The sequence below is a fragment of the Choloepus didactylus genome, chromosome 8 (genome assembly GCF_015220235.1).
Source record: "Choloepus didactylus isolate mChoDid1 chromosome 8, mChoDid1.pri, whole genome shotgun sequence".
Lineage (NCBI taxonomy): Eukaryota > Metazoa > Chordata > Mammalia > Pilosa > Megalonychidae > Choloepus > Choloepus didactylus.
The window spans coordinates 126,519,268-126,539,791 of record NC_051314.1 but is presented as its reverse complement, the minus strand read 5'-3'; the positions used below and the strand labels follow the sequence as shown (position 1 = coordinate 126,539,791).

The 20,524-nt window shown below is 43.7% G+C and overlaps 1 protein-coding gene across 1 annotated transcript in view; it reads right to left on the bottom strand.

Moving 5' to 3' along the window:
* ANO2 (anoctamin 2) overlaps nt 1-20,524 on the bottom strand; it is a 295,498-nt gene that overhangs the window by 198,119 nt on the left and 76,855 nt on the right. The window contains exons 4-6 of the mRNA XM_037846197.1: nt 12,094-12,245; nt 9,549-9,603; nt 6,860-6,911 (exon numbers count right to left, since the gene is read on the bottom strand). Coding sequence (XP_037702125.1) covers nt 6,860-6,911; nt 9,549-9,603; nt 12,094-12,245 — 259 coding nt within the window. The remainder of the gene's footprint in view (nt 1-6,859; nt 6,912-9,548; nt 9,604-12,093; nt 12,246-20,524) is intronic.

Below are 20,524 nucleotides of genomic sequence, written 5' to 3'. Positions count from 1 at the left end.
CTCATTGTTCTCCATTTCCCCAAAGCCTGCAAGGTAGCTGACGTCAGAAAGCACCTATTGCTTGGGTCTCCAACAGCAGACATAGAAGAAGGACAGCGAAGGGGGGCAAGCAAGCTGAAAAGCAACTGTTCACCCAAGAATGGGGACTGTTCAAGCCTCTTGGTTCCCCCACAGACTTCAGAAACCAAGTTTCTACCCCCAAACAAGCATGAAAATCAGTTTGAAAGGAAAAGAGAATAATCAAATGTTTTTTAAAAAGCAACCCTGCTTTGAAAATTGAAATTCCGAATTTTTTCCTTCCTTTTCAGCAAAAAAATGGGCTAATTGATTCCATCATGCATGATCCGTCTGGCCATAATGGCAAAGCTTTCTTCTTCAGGATCACATCTAGATTCTATCTTCCTTTTTTAGACCCAGAGAGCGAAAGACCTACCTCCTGTCCTATTACTGTTAGAATTGGGGAGGGGGTTGGACAAGGAGAAAGAGAAAATACTGAGTACCCCCTCCTTTTTCTCTCTCCCAAAGGGAGACAGGGCCTCAGCTCAAACAAAGCATAACCCTCTGGGGAGCCCTTCACTGATCCCCAAAGTCTCCACGCCCGTCTCTCCTTTATATCACCAGGTGCTTCATACCCATTGCATGGAGCTATATTCCCCCTGAAAACAAGGCTGCTGAGTCCTGTCTGTCCAGGCTGGGACACAGCTCCACACAGCCCAATCCAGCCAGGCCTAGGACACCTCCGTCCATATCCCTGGGGATCAGGGCAGGAAGCACGACGGAGGTGGGCCTAGGCAGGGGACTGCCATCCGAAAACACACCCTCAGCATTCAGCTTCAGAGATATCTCTGGTTTTCTGGACACAAAAGAATAACTGAGGCACAGGAGTTTATGGCCTGCCTCCCAAAGAGAGGATCATTAAACCTGTAAGTGCTATTGGGTGACAGAGACTACAGCTCCATTTCCTCCAGGCCAAACTCAAAAGATGTTTTATCCGCCGGGACAGGTACTTAAAGGAATGGTGCTGAACTCCTGAAAACTCATTTGGTTTTGATTCCCCTCCATCCCACCCACCCACCAAAAAAAAACAGGGCCTAGTCCACCCGGCATTCTGCTTTCATCCCTGCACTCCAGCCGGACACAAATCTAAACCAGAGCCCCCAGACTGCGCATTTTACAGAGACTATATTTACCCATCACCAAATTGTCTTGACATGTGCTTAATTACTTAAATGCCTTTAATCCCGAGCCTTTTCTTCTAACAAAATATAAACCAGTTCAGCTGACTGAATGATAAACCAGATGTTTACAACACACAACATGGTCTGGCTTTGGTCAAAGTAATTAAGCCATCATCTCCTGAATGGGGAGGAGAGATGCCCAAAGTGTACACTCGTTTAAATGCTCTGACACTAAAATGTCCATGAAAATGTAACTCCCTCAATCTGTAGTCTTCTATCCATGATAAGGTAATAATAACTTCCATATGAAGGAGCAGAAAAGGTGTTTGCCCTCTTGATATGGTCAAGGAGGCCTGGGTTTCTTTCCACGGTAACATAATCTTTAAAGTTATTCAATGATGGGCTAAACTTCCAGGGTCCTGATGGCCGACCCTAAGTTTTGTGACATTGATTAAGGAGGCATCACGCAGCCAGGCCAAGTTTGGGATCATTCACACACTTTCCCCACCATGCAGAAACCAAACTCACAAGTCTGTTCAATTTCTGAACATTGTATTTCTGCTAGCATGTACCAGTTTGTATATATTATGTCCCCCAGAAAAAGCCATGTTCTCTGAAGCAATCTTGTGGGGGCAGACATATTAGTGGGGATTAAGTTAGAATGTTTGGATTAGGTTGTTTCCATGGAAATGCACCCCACCCAACTGTGGGTGATGACTCTAATCAGATAGTTTCCATGGAGGTGTGGCCCTGCCCATTCAGCATGGGCCTTGATGAGTTTACTGGAGCACTAGGTAAGCTCAGACAGAAGGAGCAAGCTTGTTACAGCCAAGAGGGACACCCTGAAAAATGCACTGGAACTGAGAGAGGGGCTTCAGCTTACAGAGACATTTTGGAGACGGCCCTTGAAAGCAGACTTTTGCTCTGGAGAAGCTAAGAGAGGACAAACGCCACAAGAGCAACTAAGAGTGACATTTTTGAGGAACTGCAGCCTAGAGAGGAACATCCTGAGAGAAAGCCATTTTGAAACCAGAACTTTGGAGCAGACGCCAGCCACGTGCCTTCCCGGCTAACAGAGGTTTTCTGGACGCCACTGGCCATCCTCCAGTGAAGGTATCCTATTGTTGATGCATTACCTTAGACACTTTATGGCCTTAAGACTGTAACTGTGTAACCAAACAAACCCCCTTTTATAAAAGCCAATCCATTTCTGGTGTTTTGCATTTCAGCAGCATTAGCAAACTACAACGCAGCACATAATCCCTTATTTCCAATGATAAATAAAAAGGAAAGGTTGAGTTATCTCTTCTGAAGGTTACAGAAGAAATCCAAAAAGTTTTAAATTGCACCATCACTAAATGCCAATTCATTCATACCTTTTCAAGGTCAGATACTCTTGTTTTGACAAATTGGCCAAAGAGCTTAGAGCTTCCTAAGTAGAAGTCAAACTACATGAAAATTAGCCTTCTGGGTCTCCAGAATTTCAGTCATGTATCTCAGTTACAGAGCTAGGAAGCCATCAGCAGCTACTGTGGGCCAACAGACCTTAAAGACACAACCTGACTATACTCATAGCTAGTAGCATCCTGAAGGTACTGGAAATGGGGTTGGGGCTAGAGAACCCCAGTTTTACACCCCATTCTGTCAATGCACCAGTGTGTGACACCAGACAAGTCACTTTTCCTCTTTGTGCCCACCTGCAATTGGGGACGATGCTTCTTGACATGCCTACCTTCCCTGGGAGCTATGGAGTTAATGGAAGATAATTTATGTTGATACTTTGAAGCATACAGGATACTATTTGCTCCCTTCTCTGTGTTCCCATAGCACTCTATGTATTTCTCTGTTATTTCACCTATGCTATCTCATAATTATCTGTTTACATGTCTGTCTGCATGGCTAATCCAGGTCTCAAGGATAGACATTAGGTCAACCTCATCTTAGCATCCTTTGGTTTCTATAAAATCGTTTGATACACAGCAGCAGGTGTTCAATAAATATTTTTTTTAATGCCAAGAGTGAAGGACAAATTTTTTTAAACTACTCAAGAACAACAACAAATCCTTTTGATGTTTGACTTTGAGACATCATGAAAAACTCAGTTACTCAAAAGAAAAAAAAAATCTCTAGGGTTAAAGCAAGGGTCTTTAGTGATCTTTCAATAATCTGGAGATTGTCCTATCCAAAAAAAAAAAAAGTTTTGTTTTTTTTTCAGGACTTTCCAGTTTATAAAACAAACTAATAGCAGCCTATGTAATCTTTATAAAAGCTCTGCAGGACAGAAATTATTATGCCTACTTTACATAAAAGTAAACCAAGCTGTAGAGAAATGAAGCTATTTGCCCATGGACACACACAGTTGGGAACTCACTAACAACTGCTCGGGGGCTAGGGGGCTGGACATTTTCTAATTAATTCACTAAACAAAACTGACTGAATAGAAAGCACAAGGCAGACAGCTAGGTGCTTTGGAGCATGCTGAGATGATTCAGACACATCTCAAGGACTAACTGTCATGGGAGCCTAAGCCATGAACACAGATAATTGGCAAGCAAGAGACTGGGTTCAATGGGTTCATGGCGAGGGCGTTAAAGGTGCACCTGTGGGAAAGTGATGCTTGATCTGGGGATGCGCATGAGGGAGATTAGAGGACAAGGGACCAGCATGAACGAAAATAGAGAGGTTAGTGGTCACACTAAACAGAAGAGAATGAGAGAGGGAATGAGATAGAAGTGGATATATTGACTTTGAGGTGCTAGGGAATCTCTAAGCAGGCCAGCTGGAAATGTTTGGCTGTAATTGGAGAGAGAAGCAGGAACAGAAATGGTTGCAAGTTATTTGTATAGAGGTAATGAGAGAGTAAGGGGCCAAACAAACTTGGAGAAGACAACATCTAAAATGTGGGAGAAGAAAGAGGATCCAAAGAAAGTGTGGCCCACATGGCAGAAAGAGAATGATAGCCATTTAGCAGATCAGCAGTGTCCTGCTGGCTATCAACTATTAGAAGATGGAGGTTAAGTAAAAATTGGTCCCCTTCATTCCTCATCCCACTGCAAACCAATTTCCATGGAGGACACCTGCAGAATTCCTCAAACCTGTTCTCACAAGGTCACCAAAGATTTACAAGTGCTTAATCCAAAGAATATTCTTCAGACTTTATTTCACTTGACTTCTCAGCAGCAGCCCATGAAGTTCAGCCTTCCATTCTTAAAACACTCCCTTCCTCGGCTTCCATGATTCCACCTTTCTTGATTTTTCTTCCGTCTTTCCAGCCTCTCCTCAGTTCCCTTTAAAGCCCTCTTTCCCTGCCCTTGCCTGCTTCACGTTGGTGCTCCTGGGTCTACACTCTCTTCTCTATTTCCACCACACGCTCTGTGGTACAAGCTCATCCACTCCCACAACTCGGTCCTACGCAGAGTCTATTCTTTTCAGTTCCACACATTCTGAGCATCTCCACTAAAATGTTTCATGGACCCCTCACGCTCAACATGCTCAAACCTGAGCTTGTCCCGTTCCTCCCCCAGTATTCCCATCAGGGTGAATGTTTCCACTGTGCACCCCTCACCACTAACCCCAACCACCACCAGCAAACCAAACCCCTTCTCGACATCACTATATATGTCGCCCACCCCTCACCATTCTTAGTGCTGACTCTAGACAACCATTATCTCTTGCCTTTTAATTAATCTCCATACTGAAGCCAGAAAGACCTTACTAAAACAAATCTGAAAAGTTCTTCTCCACTTAAAATTCTTCAGTGGCTTCCTGTTGACCTTAATACAAAGGCCAAATACTTTACCTTGGTTTACAAGCCCTATAATATGATCCCTGCTACCCATTAAAGCCTTCTCCTACCATCAAGACTGGAGAGGATTATAGAAAGGCCTTTTATCTTTATCAGGGGTTGGCAAACATTTTCCGTAAATGGCAGAAAGTATATATTTTAGGTTACGTGGGCCACATACAGTCTCTGCCATGCATTCTTCTTCGATTTTTTCTTCTACAACCCTTTAAAAATGTAAACACCATCTTTAGCCCACAGGCTGTACAGAAACGTGCAGGCTGGATCTGGCCTGCAGGCCATAATTTGTGACCCCAGATATGAATGAAAAGTACGAAGGGTAAGAAGAATTAGGATATAATGGGAGAGTCTGTCTACATTTTCTGTTCATCCATAGTTACAAGGACCTCCTCTAACGTGTTTTCCAGGACTAAAGAAAATTTAAAAAGATGGCTTTCCCTAACTCTTGTTTAAAAAGGAAACTTCCATTGAATACCTTTGATGTCCATTAAAATTCATCTATTCCTGACAAGTCTAGATTGACTTGCACTGTGAGTTGGGGTGAAACATGTAGTTGGGACAGGAAAAGAAGAGAAAAGACAGGAGACCTGGGATAATGGAGAATGGGCAGAGCATTCCCTTGGAGTCAGGAGACCCAGGTTCAAGTGGGTTCTACCATCCACCGTTTGGATGGCTTTGGGCAAGACCTTCCACCTCTCTGAATCTGTTTCTTCAACTGTAAAATAGGGGCAATGATAATACCTGCACTAATACAAGGTTTTCTGGGAGGACCAACTGAAATCATATAAGGTAGAAGCCATCTCTAAACCTTAAAGTGTTATTATTAATATCTGGTTGTCCCTGTAACCCGAGGCAAGATGGCTGCTGAGAGGTAAGGACTTCCGTCCATTCCATGCACTTGAGCTGGGCTAATTCCCTCACTCACTCATGGAAGATGTGATTTTTAAAAATTGGTGTGTTACTTGGAATTTTGTAGCAAACCGAATACATCAAAGGAAACACAGTCTGACATAATTGTCCCCTAGAGAGATTATGCACCATTCTAGAGTTACTGCGACAGTAGCACCTTCAGAGCAAGAGTTAAACCTGCCAGAGTGGTCACTGTAGGAAGGACAACATGCTGGTTTAGGTGAGTTCTGGTGTGATTTTGCAAAGAACAGCCTCACGGGGTTATGGTCACAGCTTGCATTTTTACCTCTGCCATCATCTATGCCTTCTGCACAATTCATCAGCATGCATGCAGGCCACCTGCCTTACACTGCAAGCTCTCAAATGCTGAGGATCTGGCTTCAAAACAGACTCCCTCATATTTTAAAAACAAACCACAAGACAAACAGATTCAGCCAGATATGATGACAAGGATGCTGAACTGATAATTAGAAGAGGCAGAGTCCCTGTCTGCATCACTTGCTGTGTGGCTTTGGACAAGTCATTCGCCCTCTCTGGGCACTGGTTTCTTCATACATAAAGTGAGAGGGTTGGACTAAAGGATCTCGAAGGCGCCTTTCTTCTTAAAAAAAATAAATAAATAAGACATGTTTTCCGTGGTCATTAATAACGTTTGGAGATTGTGAAAAGAGAGGTGCGGCTAAATTATCAGGAGGGGGTGAAAGCAAAGGAAAAACGAAAGTCTGGGGATGAACGTCTGGGGAAAGTGACAGCAGCCCAGGGGGCAGCGCCTCCCCCACAAGGAATGGGGCGCCTGGGGCTCATGGAGGACGAGGCAGCCTTTCTCAGCCGAAGCCAAGCAGCCGCCTCCGTGGGGGGCGTTTATTTGCTGTGTTCGCTGCTGCCCACCAAGCGAGCTGTCGGAAGGACCGCTCCGGCCCCCTTGCGCCCCATCAGCACGCGGCCCACGGGCGGGGGAAGGGGTCCTTACCCATCGTGTTGTTGGCTCGGGAACAGGCCGTGCGCTTCAGAATCTCGTGCACCTAAGAGAGGGCGACAGCGGAGCTGTGAGGGCCTTGGCCGCGGGGCGTCAGCGGCGGGGGCGGCGGGGGCGGCGGGGGGCGGCGTCTGGACCCGTTTTGCGTGAGGGGGGAGGCGAGCACGTGCGGCACCGCCTGTCAGCCCCCTTCCAAGTGGCGCACTTTGAGGAAGAAAAGAATTCAACCCCCTCACACACATTCCCCGCCCCCTTTGCCCCCCCCCCCGAAAAAAATCATCATCTAAAGGCTATAAATTGACTGCAGTTACAGAAGGTGGAAAATCATACTAGGCAGTCCCGTGCCCACGTGGCCCCCTGAGGGCTGTGGCAGAAGCGCCTCCGACCCCCTGGACGGGGAACAGTGTCTGCCTCCCACGTGGGGGATCTCAGGGAAGCCGGGGCCTCCTTACAAGGTGCATGGGCGCGAGCCAGGAGGAGACACGCCTTCACCGGCCTCGATGAGGAGCTGATGGGGAGAGCCGGGGTGGCAAGCTGGGGGAGTTACAGGATGTGGAGTCCAACACACTGGGGGTCTCGCCCTGGTTCCCTGCTGAGGGGTCCCAGGCAAGCTCTTAGTGTCTGCCTCCTCCTCCCTAACAGAGCTGCCTCAGGAAGCTGCTTGAAGGAACGGAGGAGACAAGGCACATGAAAATTTTTTGCATGCTGAATAAGGGTTATCTACACTTCAGTGGTTGATATTTTTATTTCTCCGTGTTCTCCTGAGTCCTAATCTCACCTCCTCATTCAAGAGTGGGTTGTGCACTTCCAACAAGAAGCCAGCTTTTGGAGCATGGTACTGGGCTGCTTGCTTAGCAACTGCTGCATGCCAAAGGCCCACCTTCCTAAAGGGGCCTCAGGAAGCCCCTCCTGCTCTCCAGCCCCTGGCCTGGGGGCTTTCTCTCTCTCAGGGATTCTACCTAGTACTGAGAGTACTCCCTGCAGAGGACATAGGGACACCTGGGGGTCAAGGTAAACCTGATGGCCACCCAGTGACCCCCTCGTGGGTCCCAAGGACGTTTGCAACCCTGTGCCAGGCCGCAAAGAGATGGCTGGCAAACAGCTGGGTTGCTTAGACACCCCAAAGCAGGGGCCACAGGGAAGACGTTCACAGATGGGGGTGAGGTCTCCAGACAAAAGTCCAGAGCAGAGTAGACCCCAGGATGAAACTTAAAGTGCCCTTGTCCCCTTCTCATGGTGTGGGGTAGACTGGGGAAAGGGCAGGTGGGGAAAGAAGAAGCTTCCAGAAGGAGAGATGAATGAGAGAAGATGTGTGACTCCATCCCACACACATACTCCCATATTCCAGCTACAGACCTAGAGGGAGTGGTGAATAAATAACTTCCAGCAGAATGGGGCCCAAGAATGTTTTATTCTGCTTATAATACAGTGCAGTAATTCAAAGGCAGTAATAATTAGGAACAGCATTTATATGGCATTGTATTATTTTATAAGCACTTTGCAATAATCAGTTAATCTCCACAGCACTCTATAACTTCCCCACAGACATGGGACCCAAGCCATGTAGAGATTTAAATGGCTTGTAATAGCATCAACTAGGAAAATGGGAAGTTTATGCTTTTCTCCATAGGAAGAGAAAAGAACTTGTATGCCATTTTAAACCTTCCTGAAACACCAGGCTAAGCACTCTGTAATGTCTTCTTATCCATTCTACAAGCAAAGAGTCAGGACCATGGTTTCAGTGTGCCTGGGACGTGTTCTGTAGCTTCCATTAGTCACCTGCCTCTTTTATCCCCCTTATCCCTTCTTATCATCCTGTTGTCCAGGAAGCCTTTCCAGGTATATAATCCTTGTGCCTCCCCTGTTGAAACCAGGGATCGATGGAAATACACTCTTGAGTTTCCCACTGCCCGTATGAGTAAGTTCCTACATGCCTTGGGCCCCTCTTTCTCTCCTCTGCCCACAGGCTGAATGATCTTTAGGATGGAGAGAATAAACTCATCAGAGAATAGAGACACACTACAGACCAGACTGTAGGCCATATCCAGATTTTCATTAAAATCAACCACCCCACAAAATTCAAAACTTGAAGATAAAAGATAAGATTTTAGTGTCAAAGAAGGGGTACGATCATGAACATTGACGTTCTGTTGAATGGCCTGATGTTTTATTCTTGGACAAACTGGTGAACTCTAGCACTTGCTGTGATATAAATGCTCTTTTGGGGGTGAAAGAAAGGAAAGAATATAAAGAAACACAGCCAAAGCCCAGCAATCAGAAGGATTGGTTCCAGTCCTTATTCTGACACTACCAATCTGCACTAATGTTGTCAATGCGTTACTCCCCAGAGCCTCAGTTTTCTCAACTGTAAATCAAGAGGAGGTCACCTGCCAGGCTTAAAGTCCCCACCAGTTCTGACATTCCCTGTTTTTGTGATTCTAAGAAGGGTTTGAGTGGAGAATCCATGAAGAGAAGACATTCCTCTGCACCCATGCATGAGGGCAGTTTGCCATTCCTTTTGCTCCTGGGATCAGAAAGCTCCTGGGTTCTCTTCTCAGTTGCTAGGCAACTCCAAGCAAATAGTGATGGGAGGTAGCAGGGAGGGCCAAGAGGGTGCCCTGTCCTACTGGGTACTCAGCCTTTCCCCCAGTCCCCTTCCCTACCCCACCACCTGTTTACTTACAATGCGGCTACGGGTAGCATTATCAAAGAAGGTGTCCTTGTCCTGGATGTTGTACCTGGAGACACCAAGAAAGCAGACGGTAAACTCATTTCCTTATCCTTGTCCTGAGACCACTATCACCCCATGCCCATCGCAAACCCAGAATCCTTCTGTCTGGAGCCAAAAAGACCACAAAAGAGCATTTCCATGACACCAAAAACTTGGGTCTTAGAGCTCATTAGGGTGTTGAAGAATCTGTCTTGGGATGGAGCAGTCTTGGAAGGCAATTAAACATTCAGTTGTCTATGGGATCCAAAGGACTTTTTGTACATTTTTCAGAGATTGAGGATGGGGTTATAAAATAAAAGGATACAATGGTTAAAGGCCTCTTGAATTTCATCTAATTTTTAGTTTCATAAAAATGTCTCCATTATACTTTAAGAAGAATGTCTCAGCAAAAATCCCGTACTAAACAGAATTTAGCACCACCAAACAACTAAGAAGGCAGGTGAAGCTTTCCGATGGTACACAGTATCCCTACCCCTGAGTCCCTGAGGAAAGCTTCCACCTACTGTATCTAGACTTTCATTCAAAAACCACATCAGAAAAATGGTAATACTTAGTGCTAGGAAGGCTCTAGTGAGTTTCACATAAACCCCACTGATCAATGTGTAAATTGTTACAAGCTCTTAGGATGCAACATTGCAAAATGCACAAGACACAGTCACAGTGTTTATACCCTGACCCAGTAATTTTGAGAACTTATCACAAAAAACTTATAAGGAATAAATTCAATGGAAGAAATGTTACAGAAATACAAACATTTATTACAAAATTATTTATAATAAAGATTATGGAGATAAGATGCATTTCCAGAATCTCTGACAGATTATCATGCAGCCACTGTAAATTATAATTTTGAAAACTGTGTAGACATACAGAAAAATATTGTACTATGATACACATTATTATAAAATATTATACTATGAATATACATTTGTATAAATAAAATATGTTTTAAAAAAAGATGACTGCACATGGACAAAGAGGGAAAAAGACAAAGATAAAAGCATATAATTCCAGTGTGTTCGATTATGTCCTTTTTTTTCAGAATTTCATTTAATATTGGCATATCAGTTAGATACCAAGCTCCTAATTATGCAAGGGCTGTATCTTCTCTAAACTACATGCATGAAGTTTTCACTCAAAAAAATAAAAAGAAAATAAAGTGGAGAGTTGACTTTGCTTAGGTAAACACATTTTTATAAAATATTATACTATGATTTTACATCTGCTAAAGAATACACAGTTGAATAAGCCAGGTTCCCAACTCCCCAGAAGCCTCCAGTCACTGGGGTATGTGCATCTTCAAGTAACTGATGCAGACCAGAGTGTGGTAACACGTAGACCACTGTTAGGAAAACTCAAGGATGGAGAGCAAATTTCTGGTTGGAAAGAACGGAAGAGCCTTCACGAAGAAGGTGTTTATGAACTGGGCCTGAAGGACAGCAGAAGTTAAATGAATGGTAATCTGTGGGAGGTGGTCGTTCAGACGCTGGCACTGGCATGAGGGAAGGCCAGGGAAGAGAACACATAGGAAAAGCGTAGGGCAGCAGAAAGGACAGCAGGCCAGGGGGTCAACCTGCCAGTCTCAGCTCCATCACTCACCGTCTGTGTGACCCTGGGCCTTGGTCTCCTCTCCACAATGGAGGGAGAGCTTCATCTGGCCAGCCACTGCACAATGGGGGTGGATGGGGTGAGGGAATATATGCCAAAGAAATAGCATATATAGATATGTGTATAGAAATGTTATCTAACATGGTGCCATGGGTGAGAGATATTTTCTAATGCCCAGTAGAAACACTGCTCCATGGACTCCATCTCCCAAGAAGTGGTTTGTCCTTTTATCTTCTTCCTTTTCCTCATTCACTCAATTCTCTTACCACTCCTGAAAGTTACCTATTTTCTCAATAAGTCCTGAAGTGGAAATAAAGCTTGGCTGCTACTTCCCAACCACGGACCCCTTTCCAAATGTCTCCCAAGTGGCTATTCCTTGTGGAGAGCTCTCATGCCTTCTCCCTGGGTGGGGGACAAGGAGAGGACTGTTTTCAGACTCAATGATTGCATGAGTAGGCAGCTGGGAATGCGGAGTCCCAGAAGCTTCACCCATGTTCTCCTGGTTTATCCCACCATATTGGATCCCTATCAAGCTGAGAACTGAGCAGTATGTTTTCCCCACAGAAGGTAAAGGTGTCTGACCATTTCCTTACTGTTCCAAAGTTTATGGTTGGCTCCTCCTTCCTAGTTCTCCATCCACCATGCAAAATGGCCATAATGACAGGTTGTCCCATAAGCCACTGGAGAAATACCCCAGGGCTATTTTGGATGATCGCACTTGGGGTAAGGGACTTACCAAACAGACACAAGGGACTTGTCACCATGAGACGATGCCTCCTTCCATCTCACCCAGGCATCAGGACACCTACTTGGAGAAGCACTGAACGGTGCTCTCATTATTTCCTCCCACTCCCTTTCACATCCCTGCCCCAGCATCTTCAATACTCACAGGTACATTTTCTCCCTGGAGAATGGGTAGGAGAGGTTTTTCATCCTGTTGTTGCTGTGCTCTGGAACTCTGGGCTGCAGTGGGGAGCTCAGCTTCTGCAGAATCTCATTGAACGTCTTTGCAATGCTGCCCTCTGCTTTGATCTCGTACATCTATGAAAGGCAAAGCCACAGGACTGAAAGGAGGCCACATCCAACCCTCAGAGAAAAAGGACTTCACAACCCAAGCTGCACAGGACACAGGTACCTTGGAAGGGGATCTCTGGGGAGAGGCAGAGACTGAGGGAAACAAGAAGTAGGGTCCTCGCACTTCCCCATTTCTTTCACAAGGACATGGGCTGTGGGTGCCCTCTCAGTGATTTGTGCCACAGAGGTGGCCAGTGAAGAGAAACAAGTGAGGAAGCCAAACTTTCTATATGATCTTGTTCTATCATCTTAAGAGAAACTGAAGACCTACTATGTGTTGGTCAGTATGCTAAGTGCTTTATACATATTAGCTCTGCTGCTCACAGCAAAGTGGCCAGGTAAGCCATAGTATTCTCATATTATGATGAGGAAATTAAGGCTCAGAAAGGTGAAGTGAGTCAACAAAGGGCACACAGATAGTAACCTAATCCAAAATCTGTAGTCTACAACTACCCCGTGTACTATATGCTCATCTAGCAGCTCTTTCTCTGTGTCTTTCTCTTAGGGAATATCTGTGTTCAAATAAGTTTGCTCACAAAGTATTCATCATTTAATGACAATTTTTGGGTAAGGCCTAGAGTTAGTACCAAGGTAATAGTTAATATTTGTAATACATATAACATTTTTTAAAGTGCAGAGTGTTTTTCATACATTGGAAATCCATCAGCCTTCAACAACCGTCATCCTTCTAATTTGCAAATGTAGTCATTGGAGCTTGGAAGTTGTACTAGTACTAGCAAAGCTGTGATGAATTAACGATGGCCACTAATTTCTCAACACAAAATCTCCTTTTGAGAAGTGGCAACTCTGTCCCCTCCCCTTGGAGCTGGAAGGGCTCAGTGGCTGCATGACCAGTAGGGCACAGCAGAAGTGACCCTCTACAATTCCAGACCCAGCCTCTCAGAGGATGGGCAGCTTCTGCCTTGGTATCCTGGAGCCCTGAGCCACCCTGTAGGAAGTCTGTCTTAGAGAAGTCTTGAATCTGAACCAAGAAGGAAAGGGCATAGCTGAGCCGAGTCTTCCAAATGCCTTGCCATGCATCATTGTTACATGAGCGAAGCCTTCTTGGACCTCCTGACCAGCCCAATCACCAGCTAAATACCACCAAGAGATCCCATTCGACACCACATGGAGCAGAATAATCACCCAACCCAGCTCTACTGTATATCCCTAGCCAACAAATCATGAGACACAATAAAAAAATGGTTATTGTTTTAAGCTACTATGTTTGGGATAATTTGCCATACTGCAATAGATAGCCAGAACGAGAGCCAACATCCAGATCTTCTGACCTGAAAGTCTGTTTTCTTCTTTCTCATGATATCCTCAAGTTGCTTAAATCTACAGAGGTAATAATACATGCACGGAAATACTTAGAAGATAGGGTGAGACAAATACCACAAATGATATACAAAGTGCTTTGAGGGCTCAAAGAAAAGAGATTGCATATCCAGTTGAGGGAGCAGAATAAAGTTTCATAGAGGGACTAGCATTTTCTGGACTTTAAAAGAAGGGTAACCTTTTTAGTTGTCATTTTGTTCTATAACTAAATAATGATAAGCAGGGAAAAAAGAACCCTGCCTCAAATCTAACTGAAATATAATCACAGTTTCTTTCTTTTAATTATTTTTTCTAAACATTTAATTTTTAGTCACAAAACTGACACAGTTCCAGTAAACAAATAAATAAAAACCATGAAGTATAGTAACTAAATGTTAAGAGTTTCTTCACACTTCCAGCCCAACCCTACTCTCTTCTCCATAGAAAACCTCCGTTAGCATCTTGGAGTATATTTTATCCTGAATCTCTTTCTCTCACTCTCTCTAGAGAGAGATCCCTTTTTAAATACTACTGTAGTCATACTTCACATAATGTTCTACAATTTGCTTTTATGACTTAGCAAGATATCATAAATATTTTCCAGGTTAGTTCATATAGACCTAACCTTAAAGGGTACACATTATGCAGTAGATGTGAATCCTAATTTCCTAGTGTTGAGTATTAATTTTCTTTTCTATGCATGCTTTATCTTTTTTTGATCATACTATATTGTGTGATACACAATATATATCTTGTGTATATATTGGATGCAATATATATATATATATATATATATATATATATATATATGGCTTTTTCATCTTAACATTACTTCATATGTACTTTTTTTCTTTCTTTACAGGAAAGTTTTAGTAATGGATGGTGATGAGAATAGCACAGCATTATGAATGTGATCAATCCTACTGAATGTATATCATAAATACATTCGATGGATAAGGCTTCAACAGATATAGACTAAGACATTCCAGGCAAACAAAAAGTAGAAAAGTACAGGTTGGGTTTAAGGAAGGTTAAATGGTTTCATTTATTTGGGGCATGGGGTCCTGATGGGGGATTAGTGAGAGGCATGGTGAAAGGCAGATTGAGGCCAAAGCAGGGAGATCCTGCTGCACAAGGCAATGGGGAGTCAGGGAAGGGTTTGGATAATGACAAAACAACAGCTGTGAATCAAAGAAGATAACTGAGTGAGGTTAGAGAAGAAGACAGAGCAGCTTTCCAAAATAAGGGAATAGTTTATTTCTAGCAGCATATACCATTTCTTTAAGCATCTTCTATGTACTTGAGTCTTGATGTGAATTTTTGGTAATCTTCAAGATATGCCACAAAGCCAGGAGGAATTAAGTATCTCAGTCAAGATCACACAAATAGTGTAGACCCAGATAACAAGTGTTGGTTTTTGAACCCCAGGCAAAGCTTGCGCCCTTGACTGCTTTGCTCAGTTGCTTCATATTTGCTAAGACATGAGTTATCATAAGGAAAAACAATGTGCAACTTAGAATGTTGCCTCTGCTGTCATAAAGCTCTTGACCATCCTGCCCATCCCCTCCTCCACACATGAGTCACTGCAATGCAAAGAGTTCACTGTGTAGGCATCTTTGGGCCTGGGAGGGTGGGGCAGGAAGATGCCCCTTTCGTGCCACCTCAGCATCCACATCTTATAGGTCATTCTGATCAGGAAAGTGACCTGCACCGAGACCACAGAGTGTTCATCATGCCCACAAACACGTGTCTTTAAACATGCATGTGCATGGTAATTAACATTTCAGGGCAGGAAGGAAGCTGATGGAGCCTGTCTTCCAAATGACTTAAAACGGCAGACTTAGAAAGACCAAGGCTATTTCTCCTTTGCCCACTTTTCTCCATATCCACCTGATACCCTACTCTAAGCAACTTACAACTACAGCAATAACTAGTCTCCCCACATCCTTTCTTGGGTAGAGTTGCCAGATTAAGCAAATAAAAATACTAGATGCCCAGTTAAATTTGAGTTTCAGATAAGCAATCAACAATTTTTTAGTATATTGGGGGCAATATTGCATGGGGCATACTTATACGAAAAAATTATTAATTGTTTAACTGAGATTCAAATTTAACTGGACATCCTGTCTTGCATTTTATCTGGCAACCCTACTCTTGCCCACCTCCTACTCAGTCTCCAGGATAGAGCCAGGGTGATGTATCAGAAACAATCTGATTGTGTCACTGCCCTGCTAAAAATGCTTTCAATGGTTACTCATTGCTTTTGTGATAAAGACCAAAATTGTTAACACAGCCCAGGGACCCTGTAGATGTCTCCACATCTACTAGCCCCATAGTGCCTTGCCCATGACACCCAGCCACTGACCCTCCTTCAGTTCTTCCAACATGCAGAACTCTGTGCCTCCTCCCTCCCCCTTCACCAGCTTCTGTTCACCATCAAGGCCTCACTCAATTGTCATTTTCTGGGAAAAAAAAATTTTGGCTCTCAGACAAAGTCAAGTCCCTCCTTCACAAGATTTCATGGCCCCAATTTCCTCCCCTTCAGAGCACTTATCACAGTTGTAATTTTACATTTATTTTAGTGATTGTTTAATTAATGTCCAGCTGCCCCAAGAGACTTCTATGAGGGCAGGTTACTGTCCAAAATGTTCTTTATCTATGAATGAATGAATGAATGAATGAATGAATGATAAATCCCTACCCAGCATTGGTGAGAGCAGTTGTCATCACGGGAAGAATCCAGGCTGGGGTCAGAATAGCCATGAGATAACAGGCCTTAGGGATAAACCAGGCTGGGGACAGAAGAAAAAACCTCAAGACTCTGGCTGGATAAAGGACTTCCCTTCCTGCTCCCATCAATTGCTAAGGTGCTGAGAGCCCAGCCTCAGCCAGCACCAGAAATGCCTGTATTCAATGGTCCAGATTTATCATTGCCTTGGGGTCTTGTCCTGGCAGAATCCTAGCTGAGAATCTCAGGCAGCTGCTGAGCCTTATCTTGGTACTGGATCTTTTGGGGCAAACTTGGAGGAATGGGCTGAAAGGAATGGACTCCCGTGGTAGGTCTTTAGAGGGACCAGGAGGGGGCAAGATGGCGGACTGGTGAGCTGTATGTTTTAGTTATTCCTCCAGGAAAGTAGGCAGAAAGCCAGGAACTGCGTGGACTGGACACCACAGAGCAATCTGACTTTGGGCATACTTCATACAACACTCATGAAAACGTGGAACTGCTGAGATCAGCGAAATCTGTAAGTTTTTGTGGCCAGGGGACCCGCACCCCTCCCTGCCAGGCTCAGTCCCGTGGGAGAAGGGGCTGTCAGCTCCGGGAAGGAGAAGGGAGAACTCCAGTGGCAGCCTTTATCGGAAACTCATTCTACTGATTCAAACTCCAACCATAGATAGACTGAGACCAGACACCAGAGAATCTGAGAGCAGCCAGCCCAGCAGAGATGTGACAGGCATAGAAAAAAACAAAACGAAAAACTCCAAAATAAAAGCGGAGGATTTTTGGAGTTCTGGTGAACAAAGAAGGGGGAAGGGCAGAGCTCAGGCCCGAGCTCAGGCCCTGAGGCGCATATGCAAATCCCGAAGAAAAGCTGATCTCTCTGTCCTGTGGATCTTTCCTTAATGGCCCTAATTGCTTTGTCTCTTAGCATTTCAATAACCCATTAAATCTCTGAGGAGGGCCCTTTTTTTTTTTTAATCCTTTTTTCTTTTTCTAAAACAATTACTCTAAGAAGCCCAATACAGAAAGCTTCAAAGACTCGCAATTTGGGCAGGTCAAGACAAGAGCAGAACTAAGAGAGCTCTGAGACAAAAGGCAATAATCCTGTGGCTGAGAAAATTCACTAAACAACACAACTTCCAAAGAAAAGGGGGGTGTCCGCTCACAGCCATCATCCTGGTGGACAGGAAACACTCCTGCCCATCGCGAGCCCCACAGCCCAGAGCTGCCCGAGACAACCCAGTGTGACGGAAGTGCTTCAAATAACAGGCAAACACCACAAAACTGGGCGTGGACATTAGCCTTCCCTGCAACATCAGCTGATTGTCCCAGAGTTGGGAAGGTGGAGCAGTGTGAATTAACAAAGCCCCATTCAGCCATCATTGCAGCAGACTGGGAGCCTCCCTACACAGCCCAGCAGCCCAGAACTGCCCTGGGGGGGACGGCACTCACCTGTGACATAGTACAGTCATCCCTCAACAGAGGACCAGGGGGTGCACGGCCTGGAAGAGGGGCCCACTTGCAAGTCTCAGGAGCCATATGCCAATACCAAGGACTTGTGGGTCAGTGTCAGGGACAAAATGTGGCAGGACTGAACTGAAGGATTAGACTATTGCAGCAGCTTTAAAACTCCAGGATCACCAGGGAGATTTGATTGTTAGAGCCACCCCTCCTCCCTGACTGCCCAGAAACACACCCCATATACAGGGCGGGCAACACCAAATACACACGCAAGCTTGGTACACCAATTGGACCCCACAAGACTCACTCCCCCACTCACCACAAAGGCTAAGCAGGGGAGAACTGGCTTGTGGAGAACAGGTGGCTCGTGGACGCCACCTGCTGGTTAGTTAGAGAAAGTGTACTACACGAAGCTGTAGATCTGATAAATTAGAGATAAGGACTTCAATTGGTCTACAAATCCTAAAAGAACCCTATCAAGTTCAGCAAATGCCAAGAGGCCAAAAACAACAGAAAATTATAAAGCATATGAAACAACCAGACGATATGGATAACCCAAGCCCAAGCACCCAAATCAAAAGATCAGAAGAGACACAGCACCTAGAGCAGCTACTCAAAGAACTAAAGATGAACAATGAGACCATAGTACAGGATACAAAGGAGATCAAGAAGACCCTAGAAGAGCATAAAGAAGACATTGCAAGACTAAATAAAAAAATAGATGATCTTATGGAAATTAAAGAAACTGTTGACCAAATTAAAAAGATTCTGGACACTTATAGTAAAAGACTAGAGGAAGTTGAACAACGAATCAGTGACCTGGAAGATGACAGAATGGAAATGAAAGCATAAAAGAAAGAATGGGGAAAAAAATTGAAAAAATCGAAACGGACCTCAGGGATATAATAGATAATATAAAATGAATATAAGACTCATTGGTGTTCCAGAAGGGGAAGAAAAGGGTAAAGGTCTAGGAAGAGTATTCAAAGAAATTGTTGGGGAAAACTTCCCAAATCTTCTAAATAACATAAATACACAAATCATAAATGCCCAGCGAACTCCAAATAGAATAAATCCAAATAAACCCACTCCAAGATATATTCTGATCACACTGTCAAACACTGAAGAGAAGGAGCAAGTTCTGAAAGCAGCAAGAGAAAAGCAATTCACCACATACAAAGGAAACAGCATAAGACTAAGTAGTGACTACTCAGCAGCCACCATGGAGGCAAGAAGGCAGTGGCACGATATATTTAAAATTCTGAGTGAGAAAAATTTCCAGCCAAGAATACTTTATCCAGCAAAGCTCTCCTTCAAATTTGAGGGAGAGCTTAAATTTTTCACAGACAAACAAATGCTGAGAGAATTTGCCAACTAGAGACCTGCCCTACTGGAGATACTAAAGGGAGCCCTACAGACAGAGAAACAAAGAAAGGACAGAGAGACTTGGAGAAAGGTTCAGTACTGAAGAGATTCGGTATGGGTACAATAAAGGATATTAATAGAGAGAGGGGAAAAATATGACAAACATAAACCAAAGGATAAGATGGCTGATTCAAGAAACGCCTTCATGGTTATAACATTGAATGTAAATGGATTAAACTCTCCAATTAAAAGATATAGATTCGCAGAATGGATCAAAAAAAATGAACCATCAATATGTTGCATACAAGAGACTCATCTTAGACACAGGGACACAAAGAAACTGAAAGTGAAAGGATGAAAAAAATATTTCATGCAAGCTACAGACAAAACAAAGCAGGTGTAGCAATATTAATCTCAGATAAAATAGACTTCAAATGCAGGGATGTTTTGAGAGACAAAGAAGGCCGCTACATACTAGTAAAAGGGGCAATTCAACAACAAGAAGTAACAATCGTAAATGTCTATGCACCCAATCAAGTTGCCACAAAATACATGAGAGAAACACTGGCAAAACTAAAGGAAGCAATTGATGTTTCCACAATAATTGTGGGAGACTTCAACACAGCACTCTCTCCTATAGATAGATCAAACAGACAGAAGACCAATAAGGAAATTGAAAACCTAAACAATCTGATAAATGAATTAGATTTAACAGACATATACAGGACATTACATCCCAAATCACCAGGATACACATACTTTTCTAGTGCTCACGGAACTTTCTCCAGAATAGATCATATGCTGGGACATAAAACAAGCCTCAATAAATTTAAAAAGATTGAAATTATTCACAGCACATTCTCTGACCACAATGGAATACAATTAGAAGTCAGTAACCATCAGAGACTTAGAAAATTCACAAATACCTGGAGGTTAAACAACACACTCCTAAACAATCAGTGGGTTAAAGAAGAAATAGCAAGAGAAATTGCTAAATATATAGAGACGAATGAAAATGAGAACACAACATACCAAAACCTATGGGATGCAGCAAAAGCAGTGCTAAGGGGGAAATTTATAGCACTAAAGGCATATATTAAAAAAGGAAGAAAGAGCCCAAATCAAAGAACTAATGGATCAACTGAAGAAGCTAGAAAATGAACAGCAAACCAATCCTAAACCAAGTACAAGAAAAGAAATAACAAGGATTAAAGCAGAAATAAATGACATAGAGAAAAAACAATAGAGAGGATAAATATCACCAAAAGTTGGTTCTTTGAGAAGATCAACAAGATTGACAAGCCCCTAGATAGACTGACAAAATCAAAAAGAGAGAAGACCCATATAAACAAAATAACGAATGAAAAAGGTGACATAA